The 20716-nt window shown below is 42.8% G+C and overlaps 1 protein-coding gene across 5 annotated transcripts in view; it reads left to right on the top strand.

Annotated features, from left to right (window-relative positions):
* The window catches only part of LOC123843994 (solute carrier family 2, facilitated glucose transporter member 3), a 91495-nt gene extending 71125 nt beyond the window's left edge, over nucleotides 1-20370 (top strand). The window contains exons 1-10 of one of the 5 annotated variants that reach the window (XM_045873909.3): nucleotides 5603-5791; nucleotides 7363-7455; nucleotides 7998-8158; nucleotides 10841-11081; nucleotides 11567-11729; nucleotides 12047-12234; nucleotides 15178-15282; nucleotides 15655-15756; nucleotides 16217-16420; nucleotides 17893-20370. In XM_045873909.3, coding sequence (XP_045729865.1) covers nucleotides 5777-5791; nucleotides 7363-7455; nucleotides 7998-8158; nucleotides 10841-11081; nucleotides 11567-11729; nucleotides 12047-12234; nucleotides 15178-15282; nucleotides 15655-15756; nucleotides 16217-16420; nucleotides 17893-18108 — 1488 coding nt within the window. In that variant the 5' untranslated portion in view covers nucleotides 5603-5776 and the 3' untranslated portion in view covers nucleotides 18109-20370. Of the gene's footprint in view, nucleotides 1-5599; nucleotides 5792-7265; nucleotides 7456-7997; nucleotides 8159-10840; nucleotides 11082-11566; nucleotides 11730-12046; nucleotides 12235-15177; nucleotides 15283-15654; nucleotides 15757-16216; nucleotides 16421-17892 lie in introns of those variants that run through there. The other 4 variants (XM_064591612.1, XM_064591611.1, XM_064591613.1 and 1 more) reach the window with 4 other exon arrangements.
* Nucleotides 20371-20716: the final 346 nt, after the last annotated feature.

Genomic DNA, 20716 nt, shown 5'->3' with positions numbered 1-20716 from the left:
GGCAAGCCCAGGTTATCAACTGCTGGAGATTAGAGGTTCCAACAACCCCCTCCTGGGGTTTGATTAATCTGCTAGAGCAGCTGACAGAACTCAAAGAAACACTACTCACATTTATGAGTTTATTATAAAGGATATAATAAAGGATACAGATGTAGAGGTACATAGGGCTGTTTGAGCACAGTGTTTGAACACTGACAATTGTTTTAGTTTGGCTTGGGCAAAGGAGAGAGATATACCTAAAATGTGACTAGTGTGACTGAGGAGTTTAGTTATTAATTGCACTCCATTTTAATTCATTTAGTTTGTTTTAATTCGTTCACTTTAAAAACTGAAGCAGTGTTGGGGCACCTGGCTGGCTCCGTCGGTAGAGCATGCGACTCTTGATCTTGGGGTGTTAAATTCGAGTCCCATGTTGGGCATAGAGATTACATAAAAAAGAAGAAAGGAAGGAAGGAAGAGAGGGAGAGAGAGGAAGGAAGGGAAAGAGGAAGGGAGGGAGGAAGTGGGGGAAGGAGGAAAGGAAAGAAAGAAAAGGAAGGAAGGAGGAAAGAGAAAATGACAGAAGCGATTAAAAAAATTGAAACAGTGTAAAAAAATTAGAAGTACTATAAAGTGTTTTTGTTAAACACAACTTCATTGTTTTAATCAGACTACATTTCACCTTAAATGCTGTGCTGTAAGTATAAAATACAGATTGGATTTTTAAGGTCTAGTACCAAAAAAAAAAGAGAGAGAGAGAAATCTCTCATTAATAACTTTTATATTATGTACAGGTTGAAAGGACAATATTTGGTATATATTAGTTCAAATAAAATATAATATTGAAATGAACTCATTTCTTTTCACTCTTTTTAAATGTGACTACTGGAAAATTTTAAATTTCTTATGTGGCTCACATTATGTTTCTGTTGGACAGCACTGATCTAGACTTTATTCAATAACCATGGAAGATATATGAGTAGGAGAATGATATGATAGTGATTTTGATGTGGTGTAATTCATCTAGCACTGGTACGTGATAGATTGATTTTTGAAGGAAATTGGAGGAGGGGAGAGCCCCTTAGAAAGTGATATGGGTCTGAGAGCTCGGATTAGGTGCTTCAGGATCAACTGGAGTGATGAATGGTTGAAACCCAGTTTAGACAGGAAAATCAACATTTCTCAAATTTTTTCTTTCTTTACCTTGGTGTTTTCACATTCAAGATGAATTTTGACTACACCTAACCCAGTAGAGGAAGATTAGTAAATAACATGCAACAAAAGTTGTTCTTTATGAGAAAAATTACAAATGCAAGCAAAGAGTAGAATTAACTCTGGCAATCTTTAAAGTAGGCATGAGCTTTTTTGTGTGTGTGCCTTGAAATGCCATTACAATGTTCTATGAAAGAGGCAGTTTTCTCTGTCTTTAACTCTCCGTGTTTAAAGTCCTGTATTCCTTGATTTGGGGATTTTTTGGTTTGTTTGTTTTCCTACTCAGTTACCACAGTAGCAAACATCCTCCCACAGAGCAGCAAGAAGCTAGGATTGAGATGTATGGTCTGCAGATATCTGTTTGGACCTAAGAGATTTCAGACCATTATTCATTCATTACTTTTCTTCTTAGCAAACCTACATTAAACTATTAGGTGGGAATTTCATAACATTTCTTCCCAATCTATTCCATTTTTAAATGTATCCACCACATTTCTTCTTTTGTTTTCAGTAAAGATGGAAGAACACCTCACAGGACTCAAATGATACAGGACCCTCATGTTGTAGGACCTTTACCTTGCTGGCCTTCCCTTAGCATAATCACCAGATTAATCACCAGAGTTGTAACTCCGGGCTGACTGGAGCTGGGATTCTAGTGAGACCTGCTCTCAAAGTGCATCGAAGACCCCAATCAACCAACTGATCTCCCTAAAACATCATTTGTATTGCACAACTGTTATCTATTGCCCAGGGTGAGGATTGCTTAACTTGGGCGTCTCTTACTCTGGGGATAAGCACAGCCCTGACTGGTTTCTGGTCAGCACTTTATCAGATCCCTCTTACTCAAGAAGCATTTACCGCAACACATTCAGCATGCTTTTAGATGCTTGAGATTCAGTTGAATTCCAGTTGTAACCTTTAAAAGTACATATATTGCTAGAAGTAGAATGCTGTCCCTATTAACTTGCTTAACTTTTTGAAAGGTAATTTTCTCAGGCTGAGTTGGCCAGACAAAATATATTTCAGATCTGTCTCCCTTTCACCCTCCCTCCTTTTTCACCAAGAAGAAAATATTCTACAGAATTCACACATCTAAAACTTAACCCTCAGTGTTGTCTTTCTCCATAGCTGTTTTACACAAATTAATTTGGGACACATAAATTCTGCGCCTTCACAATTACATTTATTCTTTCATTAACCATTGGGCAAATAATTACTGGGGCAGATACTGTGTTCTGAAATTATATTGGAGCCCGCTCTGAGTAAATGAAGGGGGTACTACAGACCAACTTTGTACTTTTACTCGTTTAATTTGCTCTTGCAAAACATAAAGACTAATTATACTAAACCTAGGAAGAGGGAGGAAGAAAAGATAAAGTGATTTAGAGCCAAGAGTGACACTGTGAGACAAGTAATAAAGAAAAGCAAAGATAAGAAAGGACCTAGAAAAGACCGGAGGCAAACAGAGCATCATGGTCTTCTTACTCTAAGCAAGGTCCAGCCACAAGCCTCATGTGGTTGCTGAGTACTTACATGTGGCTAGTACAACTGAGAAACTGAATTGTTGGTTTTTATTAATTTAAAATCAGAGCAATTTAAAATATGTTCCCATCAAACAACTTTGTTGTTTTGATAGATGCCATATTTAACTGTAGAAAACTTAGAGTCTAAAAATGGAGATGTGTTAATAAATGTGAAATATACACTGAATTTCAAAGACTTAGTGGGGCGGGGAATAAACTACCTTAGTAATAGTTGTTATATTGATGTCATACTGAAATGATATTATTTGGGCTATAGTGGGTCAAATAAAATAATTATTTAAATTAACCTCTGTTGTTTCTTTTAAAATTTTTAATGTGGCTACTAGCAAATTTTATATTACATAAAGAGCTTGGATTATATTTCTATTGGACTTCACAGCCATACAGGATATTCTTTGTCCTTTGGCAGCTAAATTCAGTTGCTGTGGTAACTAAGGGGCCTCTAGGCTCAGTGTTTCCTGGAAGGACAGGAATGAGGTGGGGGAGGGGAGGTGTGACCTCAGGGAAGGTTTTCTTGGATGTCACGTTTCACTCATACTTGGTTCTCTCAGCTAACAGATTTAGAAAATATCCTCTTTTTTTTTTTTTTAAAGATTTTATTTATTTATTTGACAGAGAGAGACACAGCGAGAGAGGGAACACAAGCAGGGGGAGTGCGAGAGGGAGAAGCAGGCTTCCTGCGGAGCAGGGAGCCCGATGCGGGGCTCGATCCCAGGACCCTGGGACCATGACCTGAGCCGAAGGCAGACGCTTAACGACTGAGCCACCCAGGCGCCCCGAAAATATCCTCATTTTTAAAAAAAAAAGAGAGACAACATAATCTGGTTTGTTTCAGGTCCAGTAGCATCAGTTTGAATTCTAGGCGTGCAACCAAAACCCAAAAGATGCACTTCCACCAGTTTACCAACTAGGAAAATTAGGTCCCATTACTGTGCTCCGTCGCTGCTCATCCTCTTCCCGCATAGTGAAGTTGTTGCTAGGCTACAAATTAACGGCGTTAGGAAATTGACCATTGATATTCCCGCCCTGCCTCCACTCCCCCAACCCTCCCCCCTCCGCCCCCCGCCAGCAAAGCCTTGATACGATCTCTCACTTCCAAATCTTTAATCAGAACTAAATTGTTTTCTTCATTTACTCTCTCACCCTGGGGCCTTCTCCCTCTCTCTCCTTTCATTATCCTTCATCTTCCTCAGTTCACATGTTTCTTACCTGTTTTTCCTACTCATCTTGCTCAATCTCCTTGTATGGCTGAGTAATCAAATACTTATCTCACACTTCTTTCAAGAAATTCACAGTCCGTAATTAATAGGCTATTGATCATTCTCTCCAGCTGTGTAAGAATCAGTTGGGCTTGTCCCTTTTTTATTTTGTAAGTAGTAGAAGTGTTACAGGATTTTTGTCCCCTTAGTGCCTGAGGTCCTAGGTCATGCAGCTTCGAAGACGAAGACTGGTGGGCAGCAAAGAAAAGTTTATTGAGTAAGAGAAACCTCCCGGGGTGGGAGGGGGATAGGCCCTGAATGGGTTGCCCCCAGAGTTTCTAAGTTTAGGGGTTTTTGTGAGCTCTTTTGAGGAATTATCTTAAGCAATCAGGGTGTGCTGAGTTGTGCCAGTTAGGGCTATGGTCAGGAAATCTGTCTATTAGGTCAATGTCTCTATGCTGATAGTCTTTTTTGATGTCTGGGGGCTTATGTCTTAACTATCCCTTGCCCGTGATAGGGACAAGTGCTTTGTGGTTAATTGTCTTATTTTAGGACGTTTTGCAGAAGTCATTTCTGCAAAGGCTGCAAAGCAAAATAGTGTAGTCCTGTCTAAGCTGCAGAACAGGATGTCAGTGCAATTTTATTTTAGCTGCCCTGACTCCCTATTTTCTTGTTGGGGACCCTGACCACCTAACTGTCCAACTAACTCCTAACAGAATAAGAAGGGAAATGCTATAAATTCCTTAAAAGCCAGGACATTTTTTGTCCTACATACTGATGAATCCCCAACTTCTTGGAGAGTAACTGACATGTAGTGTGCACGCAGCAAACACCTATTTAACTGAATTTGGTCATGGTTCCATCTCTAGATGCTATAAACCTGAGACTAGAGGCAAAACATTGCAGAATGGGTAGGATTCAGAATAGGTGGTAGGGTGAATGCCACATTAAGGAGTTTGAATTGTATCCCATAAGCAGTTGGTTGATTCTCTCCTTCCTGCAGCCCAGGAGAGTTGGTCTGGCTCCCAGATACTGAGGTTTTCTTCCTCCCAGGAGAGATTGTGCTAATCAGAGGAGAAGGAGAGCCAAAAACTGGCCCAATTCTTCCCTTGCTAGCTTTTCTTCTCCAGACTGCCCTTCCTTTCCCTTCAAGATTGTAGACCCAGCCTATAATCAAAAAGCAGCTGATAAATTCATAGCATTGTGAATCTTTCTGCTTACACTCCTTCAAACAACCTTAACTCTCAGAGAGTAGCACCCAGTCGACTTTATCTTATATAAATAGCATTTAGTCTCATCTCTTTATAGATTGGCTTAATTCCCAGCAGATGCGAGAGCAAAAACTGACGTGAATTTGCCCTCCCTCCAGGCTTTTCTGGTAGCATTTTGTCTGTGAAACTAAGAGGCTATTGCAGCTATTACAAGAGGGAAGGAGGACGAGCTTAAAAAAAAACAACAAAAAAAACCAGTGGGCAGGGTATAGGATGTGGTTTTAAAATGGGGGAGGGGGGAAGGGGAGGGAATTGTTGCCTAGGGCGGGGACAGAGTTTGAGGTCACAAAATTCCGAGAGGTCACGGGATCCTTCGAGCCGGTGTGGGGTGGGGCTGGGCCGGTGGGTGGCTAGTCTCCCTTGCAGGCTCCACCCTTTGCAGAGATTATAAATGCGTGGCTGGAACTCACTAACGGTGAGTGAGGGTGAGATGTGCATTGGTGCTGGGCGCCGGGAATAAAACTTGTTGCCGAGAAGGACATTTTGGAGACTTTGTTGACTGGAAGAGGTGTCTCTGGGATTCCCACTCCTAGATCTTTGTTGAAGATTGGAAAAGAATTGAATTAGGGCCATGGGGACACAGAAGGTAAGACTAATACAATTACAGTTATTTTTGCTTGTTTGGGGTACACTCAGAAAGGCCGACATTAATGGAGATTGCTGCGCTCTGTTTTATTCTAAGTCATCTAGCCACCTTCAGGCCTTTTCATTTCTTCTCCAGCCTGTGATGCCATGGTTCCTCCAGTTTTCTTTGGATGTCACAGCCTGTAAAGGACTTATCCTAGTCCCACTCACCTTGCTGTCACAGGGAGAGTCACCTGGAGAAGTTTTGTATGTTTCTCAGGGTTGGTGGTGGTTTTGTTTTGTTTTGTTTTTTAACATAATCACATGCTGCTGAGGATCTGGGGGTGAGATGGTTGAGTGTTCCAGGCTGCTTGGCTGTGTTGATTACAAGTGTGGGTCTCATGAGCCAGCAGGAAGATTCCTCTGGAAGCATTAAACCTTGAAAGGACCTGGGATTTGTTTGAGGGAATGGGCCAATGTCCAGCCATCTATTCTATAACGTATACAAGTCTGTGGATGCTAAGAATCCCAGTTGTACCAATTGTGGTTGTGATTGTGAATGCACGATACATTAATGTGTTACTGTATGTTACGTATGCAGTATATTTGCTGGGAGAAAATCATTGTCACCAAGGTAAACTGACTTGAAAACGAAGGAAGGTAAGAGAAGGGATGAAAAAACAGGGAGGAGAAAAAGGCCCTCAGGAATAGTAAATGATGAGGCGAGGCACAAAGGAAGAGGTCATTACTGATGAGAAATGGATTAAACAGAAAGAGCTGTGTGCAGGAGGGGGCCACTCGGGTACTTAACGCCAGGTTGTCTGGGGTGGGAGGTCAACTTGGAGAACTGAAACTTCTGGCTGGCCAGTCCGTCTAACCTAAAAGGGGACGGAGTTTAAGGTAGGGAAGGATGTCCTCAGCCATAAAAATTGAGCTTACCTTGAGCTGGAAATCTAAGATAAACACACGCTTGAATTACTCCCAGCAAGGTGAGAGATGACTCCCTCCTCCCCACCACATCTCTGGTCTGTTAGGTTGGGAGTGAGCTTGTGCTCTCCCCCTGCTGGGTGGGGGTGGTGGTACAAAACGAAGTAAACGGGGACCAGGATACCCTGGGTAGATGTTGTAGTTTCCATTATCCAGAGCGCTAAGAACAGCCCAGTGGTGAAGATACCACCACCACCACTCTGGGCTTCAGTGGGATCTGGGGTACAGGAGGAGACAGCACTGGATCTAGCTGTTTCCAAAAGAATCCATTTTTAGGAATCCCAAGGCTTTCTTGCCCTGCAGTTCTATGCTTGCTTTTTTTAATAGTTTGAAGCCAGTTAACCCAGTTCCTCTTAACTTTCTTCCCAAAATTTCTTGCCACTTTTCCCAAGTTTACGTGGTTGTCTGTATATCTCCGGAGAAGTTCTTCAGTATAACTTGTTCTTTTGTGTTCCCCCATTCGTTACCTAAATTTCGTTAAGTTTTTGTTCTTTTCATACCACTCATAGGCCGAGTGCTCCTAATATCTCTCCTTCATTAATAAGAGACAATCATCAGTCGAGAGCTTTAAGGACTGTTTCTTCCCTTCTCCCCCCTCAACCCCAGGTCACAGCGCCTCTGATCTTTGCCATCTCCATTGCTACAATAGGCTCTTTCCAGTTTGGCTACAACACCGGAGTCATCAATGCTCCTGAGATGGTGAGTGCCAGGTGACCAGAGTTAGAATTTGGAATAGGGAAATTATTCCTTTAAGTAGGGTTTCAAGAACGAAGAATTTCAGACAAACTTGGTATCTAGCTTGGTGAAGGCTGAAGAGGCAGAATAACATTGGTGGGGAAGTCTAACTGAATCATAAAAGCAAAAAGCTCAGTTGCGCCCCATACCCTTGACTGGACTGTATCCATTCTTCCCCTCACGCTATTGTGATACACTTCCTTTATTATGCCTCAGGGGTTAGTTACAAGGAGGGTGGGAGGGTCTTAGGGGAGGACTGGGGTAGGCACTGAACATCAGTGCCAACTACCTACTGGGATTTTCAGGACAAATCAAAATTGTTCTTTTCAGAGCTACCATGAACCTCCAATAGGTTCTCTATCTCTTCCATCCCCACCCATTCATTTACTTGATTCTCTACCAGTAATTGTAATGCTGTTTTCTTAGGGAGGGGAAGATCCCCGATATTTGCCCCTTCTCATTCAGCTGTAACAATCTGTCTGCCCACCAATCATTTTAATTGGCAGATCATAAAGGACTTTCTCAATTATACCCTGGAGGAGAGGTTGGAAGACCCTCCCAGTGAGGTGTTACTCACTTCGCTCTGGTCCTTGTCTGTGGCTATCTTCTCTGTTGGTGGTATGATCGGCTCCTTCTCCGTTGGACTCTTTGTCAACCGCTTTGGCAGGTATTGACCAGAAACTGGGCAAGGACGGGGGCTATACTGGTTGCACTGAGAACAGGTATTGAGAATTAGGATGGGGAGGTGATGATGCATTTGAATGAGAGCATCCCAAATTCCTGCAGAGGCAAATTTAGGCCAACTGGTACTGAATAGGGCTGCTTGGAGCTCGGCTGCCCATCAAGAGATTAGCCTTTGAGTCCAGCTGAAGCTAATTCGGTACTCTGTAAAAGTGCACCATGGAATTTCCCAGAAACCTACTTGATTTACAAGGTCAGAAGTTGTTTGCTTTTCTTGAAAATTTTGGGATTTCATGCTTGTGTTTACAAAGCAGGATTGGGAGGAAACATTTTATAATCCTTGGCCTGTGGCAAATGTGGATAATGGCCAAATAACTGACATTTTTGTCCCCCAAAAGAAAATTGAATCTTCTTATTCTTGCTGACTTAATAAAATGTCTTAGCAGAATACTCTCAGTAATGCCTGGTGAAGAAACCATTTCATTTGCTAATTTAGACGTTCTGGAAACACAAATGAAATTCAACTTCTAAATTTAAAAGCAACCCATGTTATTTGATAATGTTTGGTGTTTGTTGTGTTTGCATTTTTTTTTCTTAAGGATTTTATTTATTTATTTGAGAGAGAGAATGAGAGACAGAGAGCGAGCACATGAGAGAGAGCGAGCACGTGAGAGACAGAGAGCGAGCACATGAGAGGGGGGAGGGTCAGAGGGAGAAGCAGACCCCCTGCCGAGCAGGGAGCCCGACGCGGGACTCGATCCCGGGACTCCAGGATCATGACCTGAGCCGAAGGCAGTCGCTTAACCAACTGAGCCACCCAGGCGCCCTGAGTAACATGTTCTTTTTTTTTTTTTTTTTAAAGAATTTATTTATTTATTTGAGACAGAGAGAATGAGATACAGAGAGCATGAGAGGGAGAAGCAGACTCCCCGCCGAGCAGGGAGCCCGACGCGGGACTCGATCCCGGGACTCCAGGATCACGACCTGAGCCGAAGGCAGTGGCTTAACCGACTGAGCCACCCGGGCGCCCTGTTGTGTTTGCGTTTTTGAAGCCACCTTGTGTCTACTAAAGTCATTGAAATTTTAATGTGGCCCTCCCATAATTCAGTGACTTTCTTCCTATCGTTATTTTATTAGCAAAAGAACCTGATAGAGGAAGTAGGGAGACCGGGAAAGGAATGCAGAGAAAGGTAAAAGTGAGAATGAAGGGTGAAATTTTTCTCTTAACAGCAGGTTCTCTCCTTTGGCTGCGCATTTAGGATCTCCCAGGGAGCTTTTAAAAGCACCAGCGTTTCACAAATAATACATTATATGTTAAAAAAGAAGATAGGGCGCCTGGGTGGCTCAGTTGGTTAGGCGGCTGCCTTCGGCTCAGGTCATGATCCTGGAGTCCCTGGATCGAGTCCCGCATCGGGCTCCCTGCTCGGCAGGGAGTGTGCTTCTCCCTCTGACCCTCCCCCCTCTCATGTGCTCTCTCTCTCTCTCATTCTCTCTGTCTCAAAAAAAAAAAAAAAAAATCTTTAAAAAAAAAGAAGAAGATAAAAGGAGGGGAAGAATAAAGGGGGGGAATAGGAAGGGGAGATGAACCATGAGAGATGATGGACTCTTGAGAAACTGAGGGTTCTAGAGGGGGAGGGAGGTGGGAGGATGGGTTAGCCTGGGGATGGGTATTAAAGAGGGCACGTTCTGCATGGAGCACTGGGTGTTATATGCAAATAATGAATCATGGAATACCACATCAAAAACTAATGATATAATGTACGGTGATTAACATAACATAATTAAAAAAAAAAAAGTACCAGCGTTTCAGAACTCCCCGGGTAATTCCAGCAGGCCACCCAAGGGCAGAGTCCCAGAAGTATCTTCCAAACATCTGCAGTAATTTTTCACTGTTAATCTCTTACTTCCGTCTTCCTCTAGTTGTTTCCGTGGCTTTGCCTCCCACGTTTAACACATAGATGCGGTAATTTATTATTTTATACTGGCTATCAATACTTACTGTAAATGGCCTTCACCACAGGCTAGCTGAGAGCCGGAGAGCTGAAGCTGTCTACCTTTTTGGGCGTAGAAAACTTTTGTCTGAAATCTGTTCTCATTAGTATGTTGGTGCCATCTAAGCAACTATATTACAACAAAATGCAGTAAGAAGCATAAAAATTTCAGCACGGGTCCAGAAATTTCTCTTGAGTGTGTTCGTGGACCAGCTGTATGAGAATTGCCCAGGGCGGTGGTTCTCGGACCTTAGCTAGAATCAGATCACCCGGACGGCTTTTGGGAACAGATTGCTGGGCTCCATCCCAAAGTCAAACCTAATGATTTAGTAAATTGGGGTGGGGTGGGACAGTTTTAATTTCTTGCCGATTTCTAGCTGATGCTGTTAGTTTGTGGACAACTTTGAGAACCACTGGCCTTTGTGCTTGCTACAATCCTGGCTACTGCTGGGAATTAAAAGAATCTTAAACAAGTTCTCTAGGTGAGTTTTATGCCTACAGAGGTGTGAGAACCATTGATCTTACCCCAACTAGAAATGTTCTGATAACAGAAAGAGGAAAACTTAAAACCGGAAGAGTAGATAATATGAGCCTGGAGAAGGGTAGAGAGATAAGGAAAGAGAGAAGTCCCGGCCTGGCCTATTTTGCTAACTTCTCTTGTCTTTTAACCTTTTCAGGCGCAATTCAATGCTCATTGTCAACCTCTTGGCTGTCGCTGGTGGCTGCCTTATGGGGTTCTGCAAAATAGCCGAGTCAGTTGAAATGCTGATCCTGGGCCGGTTGGTTATTGGCCTCTTCTGCGGCCTCTGCACAGGTTTTGTGCCCATGTACATTGGAGAGGTCTCTCCCACTGACCTACGGGGGGCCTTTGGCACTCTCAACCAGCTGGGCATCGTCATCGGGATCCTGGTGGCTCAGGTACTCTAGAACTCATACTTAATGCTTGTTAGTTTCTTGGCTCATTAAATAAGTTAACAACATAGATAAAGCTCTCAGGAATATCTGACGTATGTTCAACTATATGTAAGTTTCAGGTATTATTATTACTATAGCGCACAGGTGGCTAAAGAAGCAGGCAGGGTAGAGAAAGGAGAAGAAACAGAATTTATCTTTTCCTGTGGTAAAAGAGTGGATGATTTTCTGAAATTTTTTTCTGATTTATTTTTGCAAGAGAGAGAGCGTGCGCATAAGGGGAGGAGGGCTGGGGCGGAGGGAGAAGCAGACTCCCTGCTGAGCAGAGAGCCCAGTGTGGACTGGATCCTAGGACCCTGGGATCATAACCTGAGCCAACGGCAGATGCATAACCGACTGAGCCACCCAGGCACCCTGAATTTTTTTTTAACTGACTTGTGGCTTATATAAAGTATGGGCTTTATAAAGTATCATCTTTATCTGGTTTCTAGATCTTTGGTTTGAAAGTCATCATGGGGACTGAAGAGCTTTGGCCCCTGCTTTTGGGCTTCACCATCATTCCAGCTGTCCTGCAAAGTGCAGCCCTTCCGTTTTGCCCCGAGAGTCCTAGATTTTTGCTCATCAACAGAAAGGAGGAGGAAAATGCTAGGGAGAGTGAGTATCCTTCACACCTTCGCTGTAGGAATTTTGGGATTGTGGCTTGTTTCAGGATGAGGGCTTTGGATCTGTGTTTTGTCCGTTCCTTTTCTGGCCCCTCTGGACCCAAGCTGGAGATTTTCCTGATTGCTCTGGAGTCAGAAACTTTCCACCCCTAAAGAGTGGAGTGAGAAGCAGGTTAAGGCACAGATGCTAATTGATGAGCCATATCCAGGGCTCATCTGCGTGTGGCTTCTTCCCAGCTGTGTTATAGGGAAAATGAAGTTGGGACAGCTCCTTATCTTTATCCTTTGTTTGTATGTCTGTTTGACCAGTCCTCCAGCGATTGTGGGGCACCCAGGACGTGACTCAGGACATCCAGGAGATGAAAGATGAGAGCACGAGGATGGCACAAGAGAAGCAAGCCACGGTAGTGGAGCTCTTCAGATCACGCAGCTACCAGCAGCCCATTATGATTTCCATCATGCTCCAGCTGTCCCAGCAGCTGTCTGGAATCAATGCTGTGAGTAGCTACTCTGTGTCCCAGGGGGTCCCGCACACACTTCACACACCTCCCCGAGGGTCTGAGTGAGGACGCCTGCTCACCTCCTTAAACCTGCAGAGTCCCCATGATGCTTGCCACGCAGCAGCCACTCCAGAAATACTGATTATCCAGGTTTTGACTTGGTTTTGTATTTTAAGTTTATTTACATAATCTCTACACTGCAATCTGGGGCTTGGACTCACAACCCCGAGATCAAAAGTCGCATGCTCTTCCTACTGAGCCAAGCGGGTACGCCTGTTTTTATTTATTTCTTTAAAATTTTGTCTGCAGTACGTGTTTCCCATGTGGGAAAATAAGAAAATAAATAATAAAACGAAAAATTCATCACCTTTTGTCTTGGAACTTAGGGTTAACATTGTCCTCTTTCAAACTTCTTTCAGTATGTAGGACATGACACATTTATCTACTTTTCATTAATCCTCTTTCTGACCACTCATTTTTTATTTCCAGTTGTCTTTTACAAATCTGATCAGTGTTATCTGATGTCATCAGTGATAAGGCAGGCCATACAACTAAAGTAGATCCAAGAATTTACATGCTGTGGCTTTTTTCCAGGACTTCACAGTCTAAAAAATATCATTGTAAAGCCCTGGGGAATAAGTAGGAAATGAATTCAAAAGGTCTGGGGGATACACTGGGAACTTCAGATAGACCGGGCCTTACTATTCTGTCTGTGTAGTTACAACCAGAATAGTGACTCTGATAGTTGAAAGTGGGGAGCAAAATGGAAGGTGACATTTGGCAGGTAGCTTGAATTCTATTATCTAAGGCAGATACTACCTTCCAGCTTTTGGATCCTAGTGGTAGTAAGAGAGGATATTTCTATACCTTCTGTCCATTTGAAGATAAAATTTTTGGATGTGAAGCACTCTTGTTCCGATTCATGCCCAGAGGGTCTCTCCTCAGTCTTGATCAATATGATTAGATCATTCTGTAGCAAAGCATTTGCCAAACACACTTACTTGATGCTCAAAATAGTAAGTTGGTCCTTGGCCATTTCTCTCTAACACACAAGAAGGTTATTTGTATTTGAAAATAGCAGTGCTTTTCATAAAGGGTTAGAAGCTGTGATATCAGAAATTGGGAGGAAAAATAACCGCTGAGATGATTTTGATGGATCCCAGTTTCAAATTTTGTCATTTTAAAAATCACTGTGGGGGACGCCTGGGTGGCTCAGTCTGTTAAGCGGCTGCCTTCGGCTCAGGTCATGATCCCAGAGTCCTGGGATCGAGCCCCACATTGGACTTCTGCTCAGCAGGGAGTCTGCTTCTCCCTCTCCCTCTGCCCCCCCCTTGTGTGCTCTCTCTCTGACAAATAAATAAAGTAAAATAAAAATTTATAAAAAAATAAAATTAAAAAAAAAAATCACTGGGGTGCCTAGCTGACTTAGTCAATAGAGCATGTGACTCTTGATCTTGAGGTTGTGAGTTCAATCCCCACATTGGGTGTAGGGATTACTTAAAAATAAAAAATCTTATTTATTCATTTGAGACAGAACATGAGCGGGGGTGGGGGCAGAAGGAGAGGGAGAAGCAGACTCCTCATTAAACAGGGAGCCCAATGTGGGGCTCTATCCCAGGACCCCGGGATCATGACCTGAGCCAAAGGCAGATGCTTAACCAACTGAGCAGCACAGGCACCCCAAAAATAATCTTTAAAAAAAAAAAGTACAGGGCGCCTGGGTGGCTCAGTTGGTTAAGCGACTGCCTTCGGCTCAGGTCATAATCCCAGTGTCCTGGGATCGAGTCCCACATCGGGCTCCCGGCTCAGCAGGAAGCCTGCTTCTCCCTCTCCCACTCCCCCTGCTTGTGTTCCTGCTCTCGCTGTCTCTGTCTCTGTCAAATAAATAAGTAAAATCTTAAAAAAAAAAAAAAAAATTTACAATAAAAAAATTAAAAAAAAAAAAAAAGTACAGCCTTATTAGTCCTATTTTAGAAAACACAAATATACATCGTTTCTGTCTGAGGTTGTAGGTATTTGGAGAGCTGTTTCTTGAGAACGTAACCCAGAGTAGACACGTATATTCATCAAAAAGTCTGATGAATACAACTCTAGAGGCAAACACTCTGGATGAAATAATAAACTCTTGACCCAAACCTGATCTAGGTTGGGTCATGATGATCTAGATCCTGTTCTCTTGTTACCTTGAGGTCTGAGTTCAGTATTTTGACATCTCTTTAACTGTGGTAGCTGTAGCAACCCTACATTTCAGCATGCTGACCAGCAAATAATAAAAAATAGTATAAACAGTAGCTTACTTAATAGTACATATTAAATTAAAATGATAGCCAGTGTCATTTCCTGAAACACTTGGAAAGGACCAAGGGCTAGGGATTCCAGCCCAAGTTCTGTTTCTAATAACGAGAGCAAGCTGAGGTTACTCCTCAGTTGGCTTCACTGTCAAATTAGGATATCAGTGTGTGCCTATCACTGTTTTAAGGGTTAGAGGAATTGTCCATTGAAGAAGCTTAATTGAGGAACCTACTACTGGCTGGCTTTGTTGGAAGATCATGTGACTCTTGATCTTGGGGTCTTGAGTTCCAGCCCCATGTTGGGTGTAGAGATTACTTAAAAAAAAAAACCACCACCAAACTTTAAAACAAACCAAAAAAGCTTAATCATTATATCTAAGTTAATAGAATAAATATAAGGAGGAGACTTCAATGAACAGGAGGAATAAACATTGAAGGAGAAATGGAAACAAGTAGCTAGAATTGAGAACTAAGAAAGAGATAAGATAGAGAAGATGATTTCTTTGCAGAAAAGACACTGATTGAACCAAAAAACCCCGAAAGGACTCCTTAACCTCCTGGGACTTTGAGTGTATTTTTCTGAGGGTTCTCTTTAACTGCGGTGCATAGCTGCTGTTTCAGAATTGCAACATCTTTTGTTTCCTATTAGGTGTTCTATTATTCAACAGGAATCTTCAAAGATGCAGGTGTTCAGGAGCCAATCTATGCCACCATCGGCGCGGGTGTTGTTAATACCATCTTCACTGTTGTCTCTGTAAGTTGGATGGTGTGATAGTTTGGGGGCAGGGGGAGGGGCATTCTTCCTACACATGTTCAAAGATCAGTTTTGTGTCCTTCCATCTCCCCCCCTACCATCATTTAAATCTTTGTGGTTGTTTCGTTCTTCTTTGGGGAAGAAGAGCTATTGAATGATGGGTATAAGTAGTCTTCACTCTCTCCAAGCAAATACGAAGTGGGTGAGAAAGAGGGAGGTATAAAAGATTTGTAGGATGCTTGAAACTCAACTAAAAGGGGATGTGTGACTATACCAAGTATCCTGCTATTGGTAAGGCAGATTCAGGTAGTTCATACAGTGTTTTCATGAAAGGGAAAGCAGAAATTTTATGTTATATTATTCTTCTTTTAGCTGTTTCTGGTGGAAAGGGTAGGGAGGAGGACTCTACATATGACTGGCCTTGGAGGGATGGCTGTTTGTTCCATCTTTATGACCATCTCATTGTTACTAAAGGTGAGTGCTCTTTAAGTGAAGGAAAGAGAGGGGAAGGAGAGAGAAGAGGTTACAGGTGACTCTGACATGGGTGGGAAAGGTGAGATGGAGATCCATAAAGTCACATGCCCAGAGTTTTAAGAAAAGTGAATCCTCAGAGATAAGTAATTAAACTGATGTAATTCTTACATCTATATAACATACAGCTTGTAAAATACCTTATGTAATTTAATTCTTCAAGTAATCTTGAGGTAATTATTCCCATTTTACGGGTGATGAAATGATCTTAGTGCAAAATGACACGTGTGAGCACAAGGCTAGAATTCAAAAACCCAGGGCTTTTGACTCTAAGTCAAAGAACTCCATTGTACCCCAGACAGGGAGCTTTTCATTATCAGTCAGTCCTCATAGCTGGGAGGCTAGATCTATCCAGGTCGAGATGTCTTGACTACTAACTTTCCTTTGTTCCTTCCTAATTTAGGATGACTATAAGTGGATGAGCTTTGTTTGTATCGGGGCTGTCTTGGTCTTTGTGGCCTTCTTTGAAATTGGCCCAGGCCCCATTCCCTGGTTTATTGTGGCCGAACTCTTCAGCCAAGGACCCCGCCCAGCTGCAATGGCAGTAGCTGGTTGTTCCAACTGGACCTCCAACTTCCTGGTTGGGCTCCTCTTCCCTTCAGCTGCAGTAAGTAAATTCAAACAAAACTCAACCGAGCCCATCTCGAAACCAGCTCACTTAAGCCGACAGGTTTAAAATTTGGTAACTAACACCACAGAGGATTAGATATCAAGTGGGGTTTGTTTTTGTGGGTTTTTTTTTTTTTAAGATTTTACTTATTTTAGAGAGATTGAATGTGGGAGGGGGAGGAGCAGAGGAAGAGGGAGAGAGGGAATCTCAAGCAGACATTGCGCTAAGCATGGAATCTGACCCAGGGCTTGATCTCCTGAGCCGAAACCAAGAGTTGGATGCTCAACCAACTAAGCCACTCAGGCGCCCCAGATATCAAGTGTTTTAAACCAGATTTTTTTTCTCATTTTCAATGGCATATAGAAAAAGAAGGAATGGTAGCAAAAAAAAGATTGAAGCAGGAGGGCAAAACTGGCAACTTTTATTTTTTTAAAGTAAACTCTACCCCCAACATGGGGCTCAAACTCAAGACCTGGAGGAGATCAGGAGTCACATGTTCTACTGACTGAGGCAGCCAGGTACCCCACAACTGGGAACTTTTAAAAGACCACTGGTCTGAGGTGATTACAGGCATAGTTTTGCCTAGATACAATGATCGAGATGAATCCCAAAGGATTCCAGACCAACATATAAAATCCACAATTTGAATTAGTGACTTCATGACCTTAAAGGCTCACGAATAATTATAGGATGTTAATGAATGAGTGAGGTGTAGGTCCTATTATAAAATGACCTGGAGCTGGTTCCTTAAATAAAGGTACTTGCAGTGAACTTCTAGAATGCATTTCCTATTTCTATGAGTCTTTCAGAAACCTGGATTTTAAAAATAATCATCAAAAGTCCTAGGGGCGCCCGGGTGGCTCAGTCGGTTAAGCGTCTGCCTTCAGCTCAAGTCTTGATCCCAGGGTCCTGGGATCAAGCCCCACGTGTGGCTCCTTGTTCAGCGGGGAGCCTGCTTCTCCCCCTGCTTGTGCTCTATCTCTGACAAATAAATAAAATAAAGGAAAAAAAAAAGTCCTAAAATACTCAATAGGTATTTGGAAGCAGGGATCTTTAATGAATAGGGAAAGGAATGACGCAGAATTGCAGGGAAATATAGTAAGTGAGCAATGGCATCATAAACATCCGAGGAAGAGGCGCCTGGGTGCTCAGTCGTTAGGTGTCTGCTTTTGGCTCAGGTCATGTCATGATCCAGGGTCCCGGGATCGAGCCCTACATCGGGCTCCCTGCTCCACAGGAGGCCTGTTTCTCCCTCTCCCGCTCCCCCTGCTTGTGTTCCCTCTCTCACTGTGTCTCTGTCAAATAAATAAATAAAATCTTTTAAAAAAAAATACCGAGGAAGACTACATGTTCTTGTTAAATGTGGAAGGGTTGTGTCCCGAAGCCTCCTAGAAATGGATGGGAAGGGAAGGGGTTTGGCAATGACCGGAATTTACACTGACACTCCTTTTTCTGTATCTTTTCACTAGTTCTATTTAGGAGCCTATGTTTTTATCATCTTCACCGGCTTCCTCATTGTCTTCTTGGTCTTCACCTTCTTCAAAGTCCCTGAGACTCGTGGCAGGACTTTTGAGGAAATCACACAAGCCTTCGAAGCACAGGCTCGGGAGGGTAACAGAGCTGAGAAAGGCCCCATCGTGGAGATGAACAGCATCCAGCCCGTGAAGGAAACCGCCACCGTCTAAGCCATGCCTCCTTCCCGCCTCCCTCCCAACACGGAAAAGCAACCTCTCCCCAGATGAGGGAGAGACCTCATCAGCTTATAACCCAGGACTGTTTCTGAATGCTGCTACTTGATTCCTTTCTCTTCCCACACACTCCATGAGCACTCAGAGGAACCCAGTGCAGGAGTTAGTTGTATCTTCAATGGCTTTCGAAACATTTCATTTCTTGGACATTCTCTTCTGTTTAGGAGAGACCAAGCCAACCTACCTTCATTTCAGGAGGAATTGGCCACTTGCCATCTGACAGCATTGTCGTCTCTTCCTCCCTTGGGTTCTAATAGGGCCTCATCAGGGCCAATAGGGGAGGGGAGTAAGAGTGAGGTGCAGTTTCCCCGACCCCAGACTTACCAGGAAGCAGATCTATATGAGTGTGGACGGCAGAGAGGGATTAAATAAGACCACCTTCCTCGCTTCCATACAGCTCTGCAGAGCAAATTAACTTGAGTTTTATTTATTTTATCTTCTGGTTTTATTGCATAAATATTTATTTTTTTAAGCGTAAAATAATTTTACCAAATGAAAACAGAAGGAAATTGAGGATAGAGGGAGGCGCTTGAAGAGAGGTTCTAGGGTAGAAGATTTGATACTGGAGAGGTCGAGGTGCAATAAGGGGAAGTTTCAGGGAGAAGTATAACGTGTTCTCAGAGGGTACGTGATGGGGTGTGTGAAGTTTGCACGTTGCCTCTTAACCTTCAGGTGGAAACTCTCAAGTTTAATTTCTCAGAAAAGTGATGTGCCTGTATTAAGAAGCTACTGGTTACTTTTAGAACTTTTTTCTTTGTTTAACATTATATGTAGTGTTACTTGAAATCTAGGGTTATTAGGATGGGCATTATAGCTAATGGTGGTTGATGGGTTCTAATTTTGGCTGGAGTCCAGAGAAGGGAAGGTTATTTCTAGATATTCTTTCTCCCCTCACTGGACAAAACAACTTCTTCCCCTTATGGTGGACTCATTGTGAGGGGTGGGGGTTAAAGTATTCCTAATACCTGCCTGGTGGGAGAACCTTCCAAATGAGCAAGCCAAAACAGTGGTTCTTGGTAGAGGTTCTGTATTTCTCCATTTGTTCTTTAGGAGATTTTAGTTGTTGATATTTTAAGCCATAGCTTTAAAAGAATTCAGAGAAGAATGTTCATAAACTAACTTGGAATTTGTAACCTCAGCTCTGGGAGAGGATTTTTCCTGAACGATTATCTAGTTGAAGTATGTTGTTGCTAAGGGTCATCGCATGCTTGTTCTGTTACCATATTTGCATAGTGTGACGTCAAGTGCCCTTAGGGGACCATACGTTTGGGATAATGAGTAAATGTGCAGTGTAGCCCACACTTGAGAGAGTATGAATGTATGTGCACTGTCACTTTGCTCTGGGTGGAAGTAGATGACTGGTAACTTGTGTCCTTTATGTACCTACAGCCCCTTTTTGAATAGAATGTGTTCCAACTCATCTCTATGTATATAAATAACACTGTATCCGCTGGGTGGAATTTGCATCTACGGTTTTATTCCAGACTTCAGAGTTCAGACGCATCTGGCTACCTTTCCTTGTTGGACAGTTGGGGGGAGAACTCCTTAAATCTTGAGATTGATGGTGAGGGTGGAGGACTCTGCCTCCCTCTAGACCCAGACAATGGCAGTATGAAAGGAAAATGTGAGATCAGAACATGTGGCCTCTTGGAGGGGAGTCGTAGGGGAGAAGGAGCCTTTCTTTTAAGGGGTAAGAAACAAACTGAAGACTTCTAATTCTGGAGCATTTGAGAGAGCCAGATGAGGTGGAGGGATGTACACTTGCCCCAGGTCTTGGACACCCGTACAATCATCTAGTTTCCCAGTATTTTTATAAATGGAGATTGGGCCCCATGACACCTACTCTGTCTTCCTTCTTCCATATGTTGCTTGATCACCCTTTCCTTGGTGCTTACATACTTCAGACCCTTTAGCCAAACCCTTGCCTATGACAGTATTTTAGTCACCAGTTCTCACTGTTCCCCCTGGTCACTGAGCGTTTTGGGGAAAAAAACAGCTTATATGAAATGGGGCTTGGTTCAACAGGTGACTTTAACTGCACCTCGACTTCTGGCTCCTCAAAACCAGTGGGTTGGCAGTAATGCTGTGTGGAAGTTTTCCCATTTCTCAGTGACCAGATTGTGAATATTTCCAAATGGATTTTCTATTAATGTTACTGTGGTTCTTTGTTTTGAAATAAAATTCTGAATGTACATATGACATCATGGGCTTGCTGTTTTTGGTTTGGGGTTTTTGGTTTTTTTTTTTTTTGTCCTTCCTGTAACAACAAAATCAGCTTTTAAATCCTGGTTTGGCCACTCTGTACCTGTTACCTGGAGTAAGCTTCCTAAGAGTCTAATGCATACAAAAACAGTGGTACTTGTTCATGATGCAGATGAGATGAACAGCCTTAGTGTGTTGCTTTCTTTCCCCAGTGAGAATTCTTTTCTCTTCCTTTCCCCTCTGGTCTTTGCTCTCTGAAATTCATCCTGTGCTGATGTCAGGATATCCATATTACATGTATTTAAGATTTTATTTTTGAGTAATCTCTACACCCAATGTAGGG

This window comes from Mirounga angustirostris, unplaced genomic scaffold, assembly GCF_029215605.1.
Source record: "Mirounga angustirostris isolate CCGP_5_RB_7025 unplaced genomic scaffold, mMirAng1.0.hap1 SCAF_5, whole genome shotgun sequence".
NCBI classification, from domain to species: Eukaryota; Metazoa; Chordata; class Mammalia; order Carnivora; family Phocidae; genus Mirounga; species Mirounga angustirostris.
The sequence above is the reverse complement of the archived record's forward strand: the minus strand, read 5'-3'. Positions and strand labels throughout refer to the sequence as shown.